This window comes from Ischnura elegans, chromosome X, assembly GCF_921293095.1.
Source record: "Ischnura elegans chromosome X, ioIscEleg1.1, whole genome shotgun sequence".
In the NCBI taxonomy this organism is placed as follows: domain Eukaryota; kingdom Metazoa; phylum Arthropoda; class Insecta; order Odonata; family Coenagrionidae; genus Ischnura; species Ischnura elegans.
In genome coordinates this window covers 112,229,207-112,248,234 of record NC_060259.1, presented here as the reverse complement: position 1 = coordinate 112,248,234, position 19,028 = coordinate 112,229,207, and the positions used below count along the sequence as shown (strand labels likewise).

General features: G+C 40.9%; 1 protein-coding gene across 1 annotated transcript in view; it reads left to right on the top strand.

Moving 5' to 3' along the window:
* LOC124170678 (erlin-1-like) overlaps positions 1 to 19,028 on the top strand; it is an 81,101-nt gene that overhangs the window by 17,008 nt on the left and 45,065 nt on the right. Inside the window, exon 6 of the mRNA XM_046549574.1 lies at positions 17,167 to 17,348. Within this exon, the coding sequence (XP_046405530.1) occupies positions 17,167 to 17,348 (182 nt within the window). The remainder of the gene's footprint in view (positions 1 to 17,166; positions 17,349 to 19,028) is intronic.

The following is a 19,028-nucleotide window of genomic DNA, read 5'->3' as shown; positions in this document are numbered from 1 at the left end:
CAATGTATTCAGATGAAAACACTGCTGTTACGACGTATGAGTATTCTCTGTTTAGGATATCAAACGAATAGATAAATACATTTCATAGTATGCATTGACAAAAAACTCCTTTTCCGCCTGAGAATTTTCCCTCTCGGCACAAGAAAAAGCAAGAAGCCCGGCCCAGCGGCACCGAAATATTTTTTCTTAAGATCAAAACCTTGTAACTCACTTCAGAATTGATGTAAGTTAATGATTTTTTCACCAAAAATGACCTTGTAGTTTTCTTCACATTTGATACGCAGCATATAAGGACCTACGACGTAAGAAACGTAAGTTAGTAAGCGACTACTTTTTACCTTGCAAAAATCAAAATTTTTTGTCCTAAAGGGTGTTACGTCGGCATAACAACATTTTAACTCAATATTTGTACAATTGGTGAAGACCTTCAAGGAGAAAATAGTGTGCAGAATTTTTTGCAGAAGATTCAATTCAATACAGACAATGGTCATGCAGATATTGCGAGAAGAAGATAAAGTAAAAAAATACACGTTTCTTACGGAAATTTAACGAAATGTTTTTTATAGCTTTTGTTATAATTTTTATCGAAAAAATATTGGCACGAATGAATGCAGCATCTCTTTCTACATTAGAATGCAATTTTTAATCAGTGCATTACTCAACATTAATTTTCGTGCTGTTATTGACAACACCGCGCTCCTGGCCTTATGGAGATTAGCATGGGAAACGATTCTCCATAAGAGCCCATACTGTCAACTAAATGTGGAACGCTCTATAGCCAATCACAGGAGAGTGGTGGGTGAGAATATGTAGGGTGCAGGTGCAGTCTCTCTGTGACTTTCATGCAGCGAACATCACTCTCCAGCTCGCATTGTTCCCAAACTTAAATTATGGAGATTGCACTCGTTCCACCTCTTGTTTAGTTAGGTATTTCCACAGGCTGGCAATGATGGTCGGCTGGATGGAGGGAAACGGTGAGGTGGAATGGGCAGCACTTCTGATTGGCTACTAGCTCTGTACCTTTCAGCTGCCAGCAGTTGGGAAAAAGGGTAGAAAAACATGGCATGAGGTTATTAAGAACCTGATTTGGTGTAAAACCTGAGGAATTTTCACCCTTTATCACTGTTCAGTGAATACAACTCTTGTTTGCATATTTTTGTTGACCAACATAATTTGTTGCAAATTGAACTAAAAACTAAAAAGGTAGTGCTGCATGTGATTAAATTTCAGAAAAGGTTGAGGCAAGTGAATTAAGCAAACTGATACAAGGGTGTTATTTGCTATACCGTGCATTTCTCTGTGTGCTCCATGCCTTTTCAGCGAAAATGCGAGGAAAGTAATGTTATGTTTGCATGCAAGTAACTAAGATTTTTCCCGTAGTTGCATAGCCAAAAATTGGGGATGGAATGATGCATAAAAAATTACAGAATCACAATTACTATGCCTGTAGGCAGTTTATGATTAATATTCATCAAATGGTTGTTTACTAAAGGATGTAATGGTACGGACCTATTTGGTTAGGCGTCAAAAATAGTGGTAACCGGGTGGTGAAAATATGTATTGTCATGCCACAGAGCCACAGTGGGTTGAAATCAAAAGAAGCTGGCCAATAATTGCTGTAGTCTGTAAGTTTAGTCAGATTAATGAAAATTTTTGCATATTGTGTACTTTGAAGATGTAATGAAACTTATTTAGGATGATTTAGTCCACAGTATTGTTAAGGAGGGTGATGAAAAAAAAAGGTTAAGTGATGTGGGAACCATTCTTCTATTGGTTACAACATTAAAGCTATCAAATAGCTTTGTAATTGGTAAATGATAATTTAAATTGTTATTGGGTCTTTAAACTTGAAATTTTGGTCATTGAAGCATAATAATATACCAATGTAGTCTGAGGTTTCAGGCAAGATGGAGTGGAAACTTGACATAATGAAAAATGAAAAAGCAGGAGCAATTTCCACAATTTTACAATTATTAATACAGAAAACTCTCGATTATACTGTAACCGTACGGGCGCCTTCCCCCCGGTACACTGAAATATAAAACTAATGTGCCAGGCTAGCGTCGTCGGCAGTGGGCCGTGAAATAGGTTCTCTATGAAACACGTGACAGGTATAGGGGTGGACGTACGGAGACTCTAAGTTTGTAACATAATCATTTATTGGTCTAATAAATACCTCTTTTGCAATTAAATTTTTGCAATGACCGTCGAGAACTGGATTCTAGGGAACAGTTAGAAATTTTAAAAATTATTGAAAATCAAGATAGTACCCTTATAAATGAATACCTCTACCCATCCTTTTCACCTATTTTGGCGTCTGTTTTAAAATTCATCAAGTAACTAGGTAACAACAAGATTAACAACAAGATAAACAAATTATAATTAGCGCCTGATGATGATGATTACTCATTGAAACCCGGGTCGCGCTCTTATAAAATAAGTGGTATAAGTAACTGTTTATATCCAGGAAATAATGGAATACCACATAGTTAACCAAGAGTTAGTGAATTTTGCTAATAAATACCACTCGTAAAAAAAAACAATGCCACAAAGAATCAATTCATTACACAAAACCAACCAAATCATGGGCTGAGCTCGGTTGCGGGTAGATTACGAGAGCTAAAGCACGGAAGCATAAGCAAAAGTGCCGTTGCGACCCAACAAAAAACTACAAGGATGGGAAACCCATGCTTCACCCAGCCCACCCCCAATTCTGCAATCAATTTTTAATGATCTCGTGCGAGAGAGTTTACCAGCGTGGGATGACCACTGGGAAGTCGATGACAGGTCAGGTGGTATTGGCTGAAGTTCGGAGGCGCCGGGAAGTAGATTACAGGTCAGGTGGCCCAGGCCGAGCTCTTTGGAGGCACCGGGAAGTTGGCTACCGGAACGGCGTGGGTGTCTTGCAGCAACTGTGTGTCCACCGGCATAGCATTCCACCAACTTCCTCACTCCTTGGCAGTCAGCGATCGAGAGAGAGAGAGCTCGCCTGTTTCCTCCTTGCGGTCACCGCTCTCCCCTCATTCCCCTCTTCTCCTGTGCCTTTATCAGCTGACTTCCTCTCCGCCGTCCCACTCTCCTCTCCCTTCCCCTCTCTCTGCCGGTCGCTCACTCACGCCGGTCTGGCCTGGTAAACTCTACTGCGCATGGGTTTTGTCGGGGGTCGATTAAGAGAGGGCCGACAAAGTTCTTTCGGGGGGCAGAATGAATCACGACGTAGGATATCCACTCCAGGAATCCCGACAAATTTGAACTCTTTAAACTGGCCGCGTTTGACGTAATCTCCCGCACGCCAAACGAGAATGAGGTCGTGATACCGATCGTCACAATGGGAGTAATGGAGGGAGATATGTTCGACACGTTAGTGGAAGAACAGGAAGTCGAAGTTGATGTTAAGGGAACCAAAACCAAAGCGTTTTTAGATACGGGTAGAGAAATGAAAGCAGTCAATAAACAGGTATTGTTGGATTTGGCAATGGGAGCGATAAAAATGGAGGTCATTGCGGTTGTTATTTAGCGTTTAGTCAAGCCTTTGATTTTGGGAGCAGATATTTTTCAAGAATATGGAGTCGGCATTGATTTTCGAAGGGATTGCTTGACGTTGAAGTCCGGGAGTGTTCCAATAGTGGATGAATTGGAGATGCCCCTTAGCGATTATTATTTTAGGGAATCAAATAAAGAAGTCAGTTTAATGAATTTAAGGTATAGGGATTTAGAAATGGGGCAAGTAGTAAATGGAAACTCCAGGCTGTTACCGGAAGAGCAATGTCAGTTGAATGAGGTGGTAAATGATTATAGTCAGTTATTTAGCGAGGCTCCAAAAATTGTTAAGGATTACGTGCGGCGCGTTAGGCTGAGCGACGACACACTTAGGAAGGCGGAGGGCCGAGACGGAAAAAGGTACAAGGTTTGGGTTTCCGATTCATTGACAGAAAAACTAACCAAGTATTTTCACACCAAATTTGCACGTTTTGGACCTGACAAAATTGCTCGGATAATCCAGGAAAATTACTACTGGAAAAATTTTAATAGATTTGTACGAAAATGCATAAGCAAATGTGTCGTGTGCCAACGTACCAAGCACTCAAATAGATGCTATAGCGGTCCGATGGAGAACATCATTCCGATGGAGAACATCATTCCCCGGGGTCCTAGGGACTTAGTGGCGATAGATTTGTATGGACCATTACCCAAGGCAAGGGGTAACAAATTTGTAATGGTAATGGTGGACGTGTTCTCTAAATTTACTCACGTGGTTCCGTTAAATAAGCCAAATGCATTGAATTGTAAGAGGCAGTTCAAAAAGTTTTATATTCCCTTGGGGGGAGTGCCTAAAAGAGTGTTGACCGACCACGGAACCCAGTTCACAAGCGACATTTGGCAAGGTGAATTACGAGAATTGGGGATAAAGTGTGTATACTCGTCGATTAGGCATCCCCAAAGTAACCTGGCTGAGCGAGTGATGCGAGAATTGTCTCGTGTTATGCGAGTATATTGTGATAAAAAACACGACAGTTGGCTTGAATTGCTACCCTTTATTAATAAATGGTTCAACGAAGTGACCCATGAGAGTACTAAGATAACTCCATACGAAGCGCACTTTGGTGTCAAGCCGGTGCGCGATTTTGAGAGTGTGATAGATAACCCTAGTGAAGACAAAGTGCGTCCTGAAGATATAGTTCATATGGTGTGAAGGAATTTGACGTGAAGTGGGGAAAAGAGGAAGAAGAGACAGAGAGAGACTGGACAAATGTTTCACATTGGTGATAAAGTGTTGTTAAGAACACCTCAAGTATCTAATGCTCATTTAAAGCTGTTTCATAAATTTTTTCATTTGTTTACCAGGCCATTTGTTATTAAAAGAATGAGTGGTCCTAATGCTTGTGTTTTGGAAGGGAGTGGAAAGGAAAAGGGCACTTATAATTTTTTCAATTTGATACCATATCGTGAATAGTGTGGCAGGAACACGAATCATACCTGCTGCTAGATTGAAATTTTGTGTTTTTCTTTCATGGTTGATGTGAGTATGAGTGGTAAATTTAACTGTTCATTGAGTATTAAAATTTTGTTCATGGTTATATGGATATAAATAGTGAAATTTTTCATTGAGGAAAAGGGTCTGTTTAAAGTTGAGATGATAAATGATTATTAAGAGGACGTGGGACATAAATTTTTCTCCTCCCTCGAGGCCGTCTGAGTTTGGAGATAGTTCTCTTGTCGGCCGGTAGAGTCGTCTCAGACAATCCATCCTTGCCTCGGCGTTTTTGACTAGGGTTTATTATCTTCAGTGTGTTCCTCTTTGAGGGAATGAGGCGGGCGTGGCTTCTGCTAGCTCTCGCACCTCCTCCTCTCTCTCACTTCTTCCGTGGCCGTCGCCAACGGGAATTCACTCGCACTCTTGGGTGTGTGTGCACCCTGACAGTATCGATACTCGAGGGTCAGTTACCCTTTCTCATCAGAGCCCTTTTACTTTCAGCATGGGTTTCACTTTGAGTTTTTTTATCCGTGTTCATGGAAAGCTTAGAGCACATGGACGCAGAATTTTGCAGTGCGCTTCCGCGGAAGTCACGGAGGAAATAAATCCGCATTCGCTGGAAGGTGTCCTCGCCTTTTCGTAACCGGTGGCCCTCAGCCCCACGTGCACATTTTTTGGTCTCTCGGGCCAGGTCGCACTCATGCTGTGAATCTGACATACTTAGATACCTAAATAAAACCACAGAAAAGAAACTTGGGAACGAAAAATATCATTTTTGTAGCATAAAAATAATATTCTATTTTCCTATTGAATTTGTATTTTTATAGTACTTACTTATTCAGACGTTAGGAATCCGAAAAGATTTCGTAGTGGAGTTGCATCAGCTGTAGTGATTGGAAAACCTTGGCGACAAGGTAAATATTGCAGTATAATCAATAATACCAATGAGGATTACAAAATAATGTTGGCTTGAATATAAGATACAACTTCAATTTCTGCTTATATCGGATATGTCACACGAATGACAACGAAAATGCTGCCCTTATGGGCTTTGAAAAGTCCTGATGAAATCCTGTTTCACTCGCAGGTCTTTTCGTTCGAGGTAATTTACAGTTTCTGGTTGCTTTTCTGTATGGAGAGTTATCCGATGGGGACAGGTTAGTAGTTAAAGAAAAGAGTATGTAATATCTGTTTTTAAATTATTTATTTTTAGCTTTTTTACTAGGCAACTGTCCTTCCCCGTCCTTCTCCCCCCTCTTTCGTTTCCCCGCTGAATTTCTCCTCTCTTGAGCTGCCAAATTTCCAGGAGGATTCCGAATCGACATTGATCGGGAGAATCTCGGATCAACAATTTCGGGAAGCATACACTAAATGTAGAATTTTTTCAATTTTTCCACCATAAATTTTCTCCAAAAATCGTCATCCCTTTCAATTCTCTCCACTTTTAAATCACATTTGGTCCATACGGCAAAGATACAAAAGTCTCGCTGAGTGATGTGAAGCTGGCCCTGAACTTGGAAGAAGTAATTATGCTTCTGGTTAATCTTCATTTTATCATTCTTCATCCAGAAGTTTACGTTTCCTTTGTTGACTGCGTCTTCTACAGTCATCTCTGCTGCCGATGACGGACACTTTATTTTGACTATTCCACGATCACTAACAATTCCATCAGGAGTAGCTCCAAGGAAAGGAAATTCTTTGTCGACATATGTCGCATGGTTGAATGGAAATACCTTCCTTTAACTCCAATGCTGTGCGAGCTTTTTCCTCATTTATCCTTCCATATTCCAAGTGAGGAGAGTCAAAATTGCTGTACATAACTGATTTTATAAAGTTTTCACAGCCAGTGTGCGGAAGCATTTTACATACGCGGCCAAAATTGGAAGCAGTGAGCATCTTTCTCTGCATTGTGACCCACTGATTATTTTTTCCTTGCCCCACTGTTTGCCTTTCCATTTCCTCTATTTCTTTTTCGGTCCTTTGGAGGGATTTGAGGAAAAGCCGACACTCATCTTCAAATTGGGGGTCTGGCATGTCCGGTCTTTCAGAAAATGGCCCGTAATCAGGGTCACGATTTTTTCCCAGACGACTGAATATACTTCTCTTCGATCTTGGCACACCTTTCCTTCTGAATGAAGTTGAAAGCGCCTTATCACTTTTCCTCTGAAGGGACTTTTTGCAGTGGTACCCTGGACTTACGTCGCATACATTTTTATAAAGCGAGAGCAATGGGTTGCCAGAGTTAAAACTCACAAGTGCTCCGTCACATCTTCCCTTATATGAACGGGAGAGGGCATAATTGACTCTCTTTCCACCTATGTATTTTGCTATAACAGTGTTGTAGTGTTCTACTGGATTATTATCCACGTCGTAAATAAGGCTTCGACTATGACGATTTATGTTTTTAACAATACACATCATTTTTCCTTCACCCCACTTCTTTTTCACTCTGGAATGTAGTTTTTTTGATCACTTTTGTCTTTGCCATCTCAAAAATACCCTATTTCTTTGCATTTCTCATGCTCTCCAAAAATGTGGCTCGGACTATTCAGGATATCCCTCTCGAGTAGTTGAGTTTTTTTAGGCTAGGGTATATCCTGAGATTTTCGGAACTCAACAGCTTTTGTCACTGCAGTTCTAAAGCGCAAAACATTTTCTGCTATCAATTTCCTCTCAACTCTGTCACAGATTCCTTTGCTACATGTTGTCACAAGTTCCCTTATCTTGTTACAGTAGTTTCTGAGCAAGTGATTACGGCATTCAATTTTCTCCACTGACAATAGTTTGTAGGGTCTCGCATCGAGGACCTTTTTGTAAACGCTGGAGTGGCCATCTGCAATGAGTCGCGCATATCTTACACCATACATTTCTTCACTCTTACAAAACCCCTCAACAATGGCTGCAGCCTCCATACTGGAAGAGCTCTGATGTGAGCTCCAGTTCTTGAAGCAGTTATGTTCTGGGGCTTCTTTACCCTTAGAATCAGCCCGGGCGCAAGTTGTGCAGTATTTGTTCTTCACGGCTATGAAGAGAACCTTTTTGGTGTGGTATCTGACGCCCTGAAATGATGGCGCCCTGAAATGTAGAAAAATTATTTTTACATGTACGCACTGGGCGATAGAATGAACTTTATTCGAAAATGTTCCCTGCCTCCACGCGCATGAACCTCACAACTTTTTAGCAGAAAAAGCAATAAACATTTTGGTGAGAAAATTAAACTTATCATTATGTTTTCTATATAAATAATAATCCTTAATCTTACGCATGTATTTCCGCAAATTCCTTTTTAAATTTTACTTTGTTCATGCGCTTATAACAAACTCTACCTACGCCGGTTACCGACGATTTTTATATAAAATAAGTTTACAATTACAGGAATTATTATATAGAATCAAGATAAATTTATATACAAAGGGGGGTTAGTGGTGCTTATGTTAACACCTAGCGCAACAAATTCCGAAGAATAAATAAAAACTAATGTCATCAAAGAATGCTTTAGAGGGAGCGTCTTCATTGATTAATATATATGACAGAAATAGATATACACCCAAGTCTCGTATAGCGCAAGGGATGCGTTCCTTGGGGTCTTTGCGCTATACGAATTTGCGTTATACGAGAGCGTTTTAACATTGGGAAGATAGGGATGTGTTCCTGGTAGCATAGGTCTTGGGTATTGAATTTCCTCTAAAACATCTATATTCCCATAAAAAGCCTTAGAAAACATTATTTATATAAATGTTTATAGTTTAAAACATCTTTAAAGATAGTATGCCCGCATTCAAAGACTTTTATTCACGTTAAAAAAAATTCTTACGTGCTTTTGAAATTCCCTCCTGTCGTGCGGGTAGGCTAACATCTGCTATCTCAGGGGATCGTAATGCGTTGCCGGCAGTTGACGATTTTTCAAACTTGTCTGAAAACAACTATTGTGTCACCCAGGCCCTTTTGTCGCTCATCGAAATGACAGGAAAATGCTACTTTGAATGCCATTCCATAGCTAGCGGAGTTAATGAATGATAAATAATTTTAATTTGAAGTCATCCGAGTCATTAGCAGCTACGTGAAACAGTCTTTAAATGCCTTGAAACCTGACCAAGGTTTTCCTTCCCTGAAAATGAATGAACGAGATTGCATTCTTTTCCAAAACAATATCGTCTCGTCAACACTAAAAACTGGTTGAGGGGGAAAGAAGCCACTTTCAATCACAGCTTGGAGTTCATCAGAAAATGCTGCGGTGACTGCGCTATCAACACTTGCAGATTCACCTGATATCGCCGCACTGAAAATACCTGCTTGCCGTTTAAATTCTGGAACCAACCGGAGCTTTCACTAAATGTCTCGGAGCGATTACCACTCTCGTCTTTTTGTCCTGATTCACTATTAATTTTCCGTATGTGTAGACCGCTTGGTTGAAGTTGGTGCGGCTGAGGTCACTTATGTTTTAACTTCGTCTTTATTCAGAATAAGGCATCGTGCGTTTAAACTTCTGCACAATATCGCTTTGACCCTCTCCATTTTCAAAGCAATTGACCTCTTTCAATTCCTCTTCTAGGTTTATAGTTTTTCTTGATAAATTCTTGATTTTTCTACGCGCATTCCTATTTTTTGCCATATTCTCTTGGTTTTTACTCTGTATGGCTCTATCTATATCACCTTCCACTGCTGAACTGTATTCCTGAGACGCAGAAGGCCTGCGACTGCGGGGAGGGAACGAAGCCATTGTGTTTGAGACTATAGCGGACCCTTTTATGTGTTGATGCTATTCATGCGCCACTCGGCCACCGCTCCTTTTCTCCCCCGTGAATACCGATGACCTTGAAGGCTTCAGCGTAGACGGCGTAGACGCTCTACCTGGAAGTCAATCGCCCGATAACCTATGACGGCAAAGATACGTCTCAAACCGTATTGCTGAAAAAAAAATCATTTCCACTAAGGTCTGTTCACTTTATCTTTGCGGGTGAGCTGGTGTGGCTTAGCCGAGTTGGGGTGAGAGGAGGGAAAGTTTATCTACACGTGACTTTCCCTCTGCCAATCAGCAGACAGTAGGCGTGGTCTAGCACTTCGGAACGTCAGTCGCTCTCAGACCTCCGTCATGTCAACTTCGTGAATCTGCTAGCTGTGTTGCCAAATCCTTTTCCCTTGCACTCCCCGTTTATAAAAATGTTGCGCCTATGTATGCCTTTCACCAGCGGTCTCGCATTTAGCGGACAATATCCTGGCTTCTGAGATGGGATTATTCTCAATACATTGTATGCATTGTTTCGCCGCCGGGCCAAAAATATCTGTGGCCACGTGTGAGTCACACCTTTTCAGTGAGACACAAAGGCGGCTATGTACATTTGGCAACGTTAAGGTCGCTCCTGCTCTCTCTCTCTCTCGGTACTACCCCTTCCTCTTCAGCGAGGCCCCTCCCACTTCAGCGAGGCCCTCCGAGAGTGTCCGGGATCTCACGAAAGTTGACCCGCAGAGATAAAATGAACAGATAATAGCCCCACGATTACTTAATGATCTAAATTAACTCATTCTGTTAAGGAGACGAGATAAATTACTTCGGTAGGCCGGCCATCTGGACCCAATGACGAGTAATACTTTTGGCCATTGCGCAGCAATGGATTTCGATTAATATATAAACTAAAAAGAAGATTTGAGGCAAGCAATAATATTAATATGCGTAAAATGATAGAAATTTCGTGTATACTTAGCGCAAGTTCACGTTTTATCACGAGAGCGTTTTTAGATTTTTGATTAGGCTACACTGCGTTGCAATGTTTCCCCGAGGAACGAATTTGCGCTATATCGAAATTGCGCTAATCGAAATTGCGCTATACGAGACATGGGTGTACTAGATCATGGGATTGAACTTGGGTGAAATTATTCTTGAAATGAATTAGTTCTGTTGGCCATCGTATTCATGTTTTTTTTCCTTTCTTGAGGTTTTGGTTTCAAAATTAAATACTATGCCTGGCCAACTTTTCGCCTTTTGTTCATAGCTTCATCTTTATTCATTAGTGAATCAGCCTATGAAGATAGAGCTATAAAAATATCGCGAAACATTAGCAAAGCGCAGTATTTTAATTTGTGACCAATAACCTAAGAAAGAAAACCCCAAGCAATCATTGAATTATTATTATCCTGTTGATTCTACCCATTTTATATGACGGGTTATATTGCATGAGCGATTTCTCGCCGACTCCAAGTTTAAATTCTTAAAAACATGAGAAATGGTAGAACTAGAGAAAATTCTTTAGAATGAAATTTATGATTGATTTCTTCCGCTTTAGAAATATATTGAATGACGAAGAATCAGAAATTGAGGAAAGGTCCATGCATTTATCATTTCAGTTTCAACATGTCTTAGCTTAACACACATGTATAGCTTCAACCAATGAATACTCACCACTCCAGCCAATGACGAGTAGTTGCTGCGGTAAGACCTCTTACACCAGCTCCCGTCAGCAATCACGGTAATGAGAGGTACACCATCCGTGTCCACTTCCCCATTCATTATTGCATTCAATGCTTCCGTCTTCGCCGCCGCCTCCATTTCTTTCGCAGCGGACGTTTCCCATCCTTCGCAAACTTTATCGTGGTATTTTTTATAAGTTTTCTCTGACATGACGGGTATATCCATGGCAGAAAATATGTCGTCTAGTTGGGAATAGCCACCACCTGAAGACATCACACCAGACACAGCAGCGAAGTTAACGTCAATAAAATTGGGCTAACTGTCTCCAGTCCATATATTTTCGTTGGCATTGCATACTCGGCAAACAAATTTTAAACATGTTCTCAGCCCTAGATGACGTTCCCCAACAAGTAACAAATCACTAAAAGAGCACTTAAAAGGAGAGTGATCTATTGATTGTATTTGACTCAAAAAATAATGCAAATCTACGATCCTTCGACCCAACACTGATGGAACCAGCGGTTCCTCGAGCAGTTTATCTGCTTCGACTAAACTTTCCAATGAAGAATGCAGATCTTCGGCTGAGGATTTTGCCTTAAATAAGTCAATAGGAGGCACTGGTTCCCCACGTAGCTCTGCTTCTTCGATCAAACTTTTTGAAGAGTACAAATCAGCCGCCGAGGATGTTGCCGTATGGATTGGCGGATAATCGCCAACATCTGATTGTGAGTCTCCTTCCATTTCACTGTTATTTGATTTTCTGTAATTATGATTGAAATAGAAAATAATTCAGAAAATTAAACTAGTAATTCTATTCAGGATTAAATAAGCACGTATAATTCCTCAATCTCGATGAACGCGACTTTTTTCCTCATAGCAAGAACTTATACTTTACTTTCGTTCTTCCCTCCACTTGGCTAGGTTTTGACCCTTTCTTCGTTTTCTTGGGGCAGACATATTTAATTTTTTATCACTTCACCCCTTTTTTTGGCGTTGTTTGGCAGTCGGCATCTGAATGATTTCAAGCACTGTTGCACGAATGCGGTGGCAGACACAGAAGACGTCAATTCGTTCCTTGTGTCCCTCATGCACACCGGCCACGGAGGGGAAAATTTCCCCTCCCATCCCTCATGCACACCGGCCACGGAGGGGAAAATTTCCCCTCCCATCCCTCTAGGACCTCTTTCAAGGTCTTTGCAACAGTCTAGACTCAGGGAATAGCGTTTGAAAGTAATCCGTTCTATTTCTGACAGAGCGCTCGGGGCGAGAGAAGTGAGAACTAAGATGACTGCCGCTGTCGTTGATGCCCGTTTTGGGACCGAAATCCCTCATAACTCTCGTTTTTCATTCCTTAATTACGCACTTATCTGAAAATTATTGGCCACGAGAGTTGCTGTGTTAACCACAAACATCTGACTAAAAGGTGATGCGTAAGCATAAACGTCATTAATGGATTCAATATTCCACAGAGATTCCCTAAAATACCCATTATTTCCAATAGCGCCTTGCATAGTTGTATAATTTTGAAAAAAACAAAAATAAGATGCCGACTTAGCTACATACTTTTCCTTGAATATATCGAAAACCGCATGCCTGCACAAGCAAAATCAACTGTATGAGAACGGAACGTGTAGAAGCATGCAATATAGGGGTGTACTGCGTCCTCTTAAAAAAAATTGTTTCACGATTTAACTATAACTGATGCTATGTAAATGTAAATTGAGGTAATTATTGATGGTGTTGTTTTTTTTGTGACCACGAAAAGTTAAATATAATTTAGAAATGTAGTTAATGATTTGAATGCATTCTTAATTATAATGCGCTAGAAAAAAAAATGATTTATTAATGTCTTTTGCGAATTTATATTTGGTCATGTGGCTGGCAGGTTGCCTGGCAGCTTTTGTTGTTTGAATAATTAATCAAAATAATGTTTTTTTTCCCTCTTTTCTATCTTTTGTTAAAACGGCAGAAAAACCATTATTTTCGGGGGGCTATGTAACAACGCAAGGTCGTTGGGTGGTTGTGAGAGCGAGGGCATGAGCGGTTAAGGGTTTGTTTTAAGATGAAACCCATGCGCGATAGAGTTTACCAGGCCAGACCGGCGTGAGTGAGCGACCGGCAGAGAGAGGGGAAGGGAGAGGAGAGTGGGACGGCGGAGAGGAAGTCAGCTGATAAAGGCACAGGAGAAGAGGGGAATGAGGGGAGAGCGGTGGCCGCAAGGAGGAAACAGGCGAGCTCTCTCTCTCTCGATCGCTGACTGCCAAGGAGTGAGGAAGTTGGTGGAATGCTATGCCGGTGGCCACACAGTTGCTGCAAGACACCCACGCCGTTCCGGTAGCCAATTTCCCGGTGCCTCCAAAGAGCTCGGCCTGGGCCACCTGACCTGTAATCTACTTCCCGGCACCTCCAAACTTCAGCCAATACCACCTGACCTGTCATCGACTTCCCAGTGGTCATCCCACGCTGGTAAACTCTCTCGCACGAGATCATTAAAAATTGATTGCAGAATTGGGGGTGGGCTGGGTGAAGCATGGGTTTCCCGTCCTTTTAGTTTTTTGTTGGGTCGCAACGGCACTTTTGCTTATGCTTCCGTGCTTTAGCTCTCGTAATCTACCCGCAACCGAGCTCAGCCCATGATTTGGTTGGTTTTGTGTAATGAATGGATTCTTTGTGGCATTGTTTTTTTTTTTACGAGTGGTATTTATTAGACCAATAAATGATTATGTTACAAACTTATTCTCTGTACGTCCACCCCTATACCTGCCACGTATTTCATAGAGAACCTATTTCACGGCCCACTGCCGACGACGCTAGCCTGGCATATTAGTTTTATATTTCAGTGAACCGGAGGGATGGCGCCCGTACGGTTACAATACGAAGCAGGATTTTACGAAGTTTTCGATTATACGAAGTGATATTGCGGTCCCGGCGAAAAGCCTATGCTAAATACGGCGCTATTAGATTATACGAAATGTTTTGAAATTACGAACCTCGGCTCGGTCCCCAGGAGCAAATAGCATTCGTTTATACGAACTATGGCGAAACATTTGTCAGTAAAACTAGTTACGCCGGCGTAGTTAGCTAAAAAAAATCAGCGCTTCCAACTGTGGTCCATCAAAAGTGTGAAATCGTAAATGATAGTGCAACTTTGGAGAGAAAAGGTTCGCCTATAACCTCACGGTGGGAATTTAAGGGAAGTAGGGGTTCAGTTAAAATATTGCAACTGACATAATGCCCCTATTTACGTGCCTATTTGTAAGCATCGCATCGACAATACTTCGTAGTTTAAAATGTCAGGAAGGTCTTGCGGAGTATTTCGTACACTCCTACTTAACCCTTTGCACTGCTGTGAACGTACCTGGTACGTTCGCAAGGCAGGCTGCTGTGAACATACTTTGAAGACTACTTGACTACTTTTCACCGAAGCACTTCGAAGAGTTCCTAATCCGGGACCCTTTCCTCGACGAGCTCACCCTTGCTGGCCCCTCTCCTCGACCCTACGAGCGGGGGCCTCTCTCCCCAAAAGTGACCACTCTGACTGCATTTTGAAAATCTATCAATCAATGCCATCATCAAATAATAATTGTTTGCATCGCACTCCTGCCAATCAGGCAATCAAGTTCGTCTCTGAACTGTGTTTCTGCGATGAGAAATAACGATTTTATTAACTTTGCTAAAATGGCCAAGTTAATAAAATTGTTATTTTTCATCGCAGAAACACGGTTCAAAGACGTACTTGATTTCCTCCACTACAATCGCAAATTGCTGGAAATTGGACGGATTCCCTTTGATAGCGCATCATGAGGATGTTCTCGAGGTTGGTAATTGATACAACGAGCCTACTAGTTATTCTACCGCTATAATATCACGGCTATGGTTGATTAGTTACGTTATACCTTCAGGAAGCTGCAGCGGATGAAATTGCGGAGGAGATTAGAGGCTTGAAAGATGATTTTGAAAAATACTTGGACTAAGCAGGATGAGTACAGCGCAACATCAAACGATTATATTGCCCTAGACGATGATATCCAGGCTTGTGACAATGCGTCGTATGAAGCAGCGGCTGGGACTAGTCATAATAGCAGTGACGACGAAGATGAAAGTGAGGAAGTAATTTCACCAAATAAAAAAGAAGTATACTCTGCCCTCCAAACATTAAGATATTTTGATCTGGCTAACGATTTAGATCCCCAATTTAATTCCCATTTATGCAAGTGAGAAACCAAGGTGGAAGCGGCGATGGAGAAGGGCAAAAAGCAAAAAAATAACAGATTTTTCTGGGTAATATCTTTTCGTGTATATATTAGCCTTCCTGAATAAACAACTTAAATATCTTAAATATTGGGCTCTATTTACCACCAACTTATTTTTCAGGCTACTCGTAATGAAGACGCACTTCTAACTCTAACCATGAACTTCCTTCTCGCGTGCCTCCCCGTTTTCCCATGCCGAGAGATCTTTCTTTCCAAAGTCTTTGTTTACTCCCTCCTGCGGCCTTCTGCTGATCTTGCTGACACCCACCTTACGCATCCCAAACCCCTCCTTCCCCAGCATTTCCCATTCACTCCCTCCCTTTGGTGGCTGAGCTTCAGTGCGTCGTAAAAAAATACGCCCCCCAAACATAGACTGAGGCAGAGCTGAAGGCCCTTTCCATACCCTTCTTTTTCCTGCCCCTTCACCCCTCGTTATGCTGACCACACTTCTTTCCTCATTCCACTCTTATTCAACCCCCTCCCCCCACTGGGAACTTTCTCTGACTGTGGAGAAGGGCATGGTTCATCTTTCCCTGTAACAGGGGTAAGTTTTTAACCGGAGAGAGGCTGAAGAAGTATCTTCCACTATTGGGGATATGGTGCCGTGCTTATAATTGTCTCTCTTCTTGTCTGCTGACTTTTCAATTGGAATTATTTTCTTTGCTCTTTCCACACTATATAAGGCGGTTAGGCCCTCAGAGTATGGTTAGGCCGGCTGCCGCTAATATTTCCGTGGGTGCTGGAAACAAATATCTATCTTACACTTACTTAATGGTTTCTATTCGCTCCTAACCACAAATCGATAACATTAAATTCGTATAATAAACTTTGCAATTCATTATTTGATTACGTTTTCTAAACTGGTCGGGAATTTCTTAAGCGATCATTGATATTGAAGTATGTGCATGAAATGGGAAATTTATGGTGGTATAATTATTTAACGATCTTTCACAGCATAAATCGATAACAAAAAGCCTTTTCTAAAAATTCTACCGTGAACAACCACCGAAAATATTTAAATAAGGCCACTAAAGACAAAAAAGGGCGGAAGAAACAAATGCGAACATTTTTTCATGACTTATGAAAAAGACTTGAAATTACGAAACTCGATTTTACGAAGTGCCAATTTCCCGGTCCCACTGACTTTGTAATTGAGAGTTTACTATACTACCGGCTTCGCTTTTCAGCATCATGAGGTACAAAAATATCAAGTGCGCTACGCGTAAATAGGAAAGGCAGGTGGGGGTGGTTCCCCGCCTTCCCGTCTTACCAATAGTCAATATCAATAAACATAGAAACACAAAAAAAAAGAAACACACGGGAGATTAACTTGGAAGCTTTCGAAGTACTACTGACTTCTTTCTCAACCTGAGTAATGCAATTATTGGTTAATGAAATGCATTTACTAGAATAAAAACGTGCTGCTACATGGTGATGGGAGTTTTTGTATTCCAAGTGTGCAATGTTGTGGCACTTAATTGAATGAATCTGTGATTGACTTTCGTCTACAAGCAATTTGTGTTTTGTTACAGGGAAGGTGAAAAGACCAAGCTTTTAATATCAATTCAGCATCAGAAGGTTGTGGAAAAAGATGCTGAGACAGAGAGGAAGAAAGCTATTATTGAAGCGGAGAAAGAGGCTTCGGTGGCTAAGATTCAATTTGATCAAAAAATAATGGAGAAGGAGTCGTTACAGCGAATGTCTCAAATTGAAGGTATGTTTCAAGCTCTCTATTCTACCAATAGCTATTTCAAAAAGAGTTTATCTGGAATTATGTCACAGAAATTGAGTTATCATACAGGGGAGCCTGGATCTATTGTTTATTAAGGGGATGGATAAAAAATGATGAATGCAGGAAAGTTTGACAAGGCTGCCTTTGGAGCAGGAAAGGCAGGCTTTTGGGGAGTAATTGTGATAGCCTTTAAAGAATTCACACCAGAATTTACCAGAATTTTTTAATCTTATGGGAACACTTTTGGTAGACTCTTGGTTTGACTATTATGTACAGTGCAACCTCGATAAAACGAGACCCCACGGTGCTAAAATAAACACTTGCTATAGCAAGTTGTCGCTTAACCAGAGGTGGAGCAAATAATAGCCAATATACCTATTGCAAACAGTTATACAGGAACAGGATAGGTGCGGCGACAGAGAAATTTCTATCCGATAAACATAAGCATAAATCCAGATGAAAGGTGATGTTATTTTGAATCACTAAATCTCCTTATTTAAACAACAACTAACTATTCAAACAATATATAAGCACCGTACTGAATAAAAATCATGCAAAGCATTGCTTAGTCAATCATTATGCTAATGCACAACAGGCGAAGCCATTTTTCTATGCACTCAATTAGTGCATTTACGTGATCATTCCATTATTTTGGTATTTTGTACTGAAAATTCAAACAATAACTGATAAAACTGTATTGCGGTTATTTAATGCCTCAAATGTCGTTGGTGTATGTTTATTGTTCCCGTACATCAACATTTCATTTGTTTCTGCAAACAAAAACGATGAAAGGTTGTAGAACGATCCTGCCCCGGAAGACTTATCATCTAATGTAATATCTTCATTATCTATGATAAAAAGTTTGCTAAGCATGCAAAATGATGTGATTAAAATTGCCGTTGTTTCAAAAAAAAGTTCCTTTTTGAGTGCTACGCTCGCGATGTATTTGAAATAATACACTGAGTGTACCACGGCACTGCAATAAAAACTATTTGAATTAAAATTTGTTACATTAGAAAAGTTATTAACGTGATATTATTTCATGAAAAAATATAGCGCAGATATTATGCTGATGTCACTTAAGTATAACAAAAGCAAGCTGCGACGAAAATAACACACATGGGTAATATATGCGACAAAGAAACGGAAAGGCATACGCATCTGATAGACCCTAATGCCAACAAAACTTAACACGTTGCGGACCGGGTATTTAATTCCAATCTAATCGGGTAGGACCGGGCATTTAAAGGAGCTTTAACCTAAATGACACTGATACACGAAAACCCTCATAAAATGTTCACTTTTTAACGTATTTTAATAAAATTTGAAGCGTTTTACTTACCAGAGGTGTTAGTACTTGGGTTTTGTATGGTATTTGGTGAAACATGCTCCTTTGTGCAGGGGAACCTTGCAGAATCCACAGATATACCGAGTTTCCTTCCTAAGTTTATTAGCAGAACAAACTCAACACATCCGCGATGGATATTTCTTCTTCCCATGCCCCACTATGTTCTCTAGAGTGTGTTTCATCATTCCCCCTGCTAGCCGGGTTATACTGATGAGGCACTTGCTGAGTTGGCCTTTCTATCTCGCCCTCTGTGTCATCATCGCTGGAAGACGCACCTCTTCCCTCCTCACATTTAGCCCAGCCTTTGGCGACTT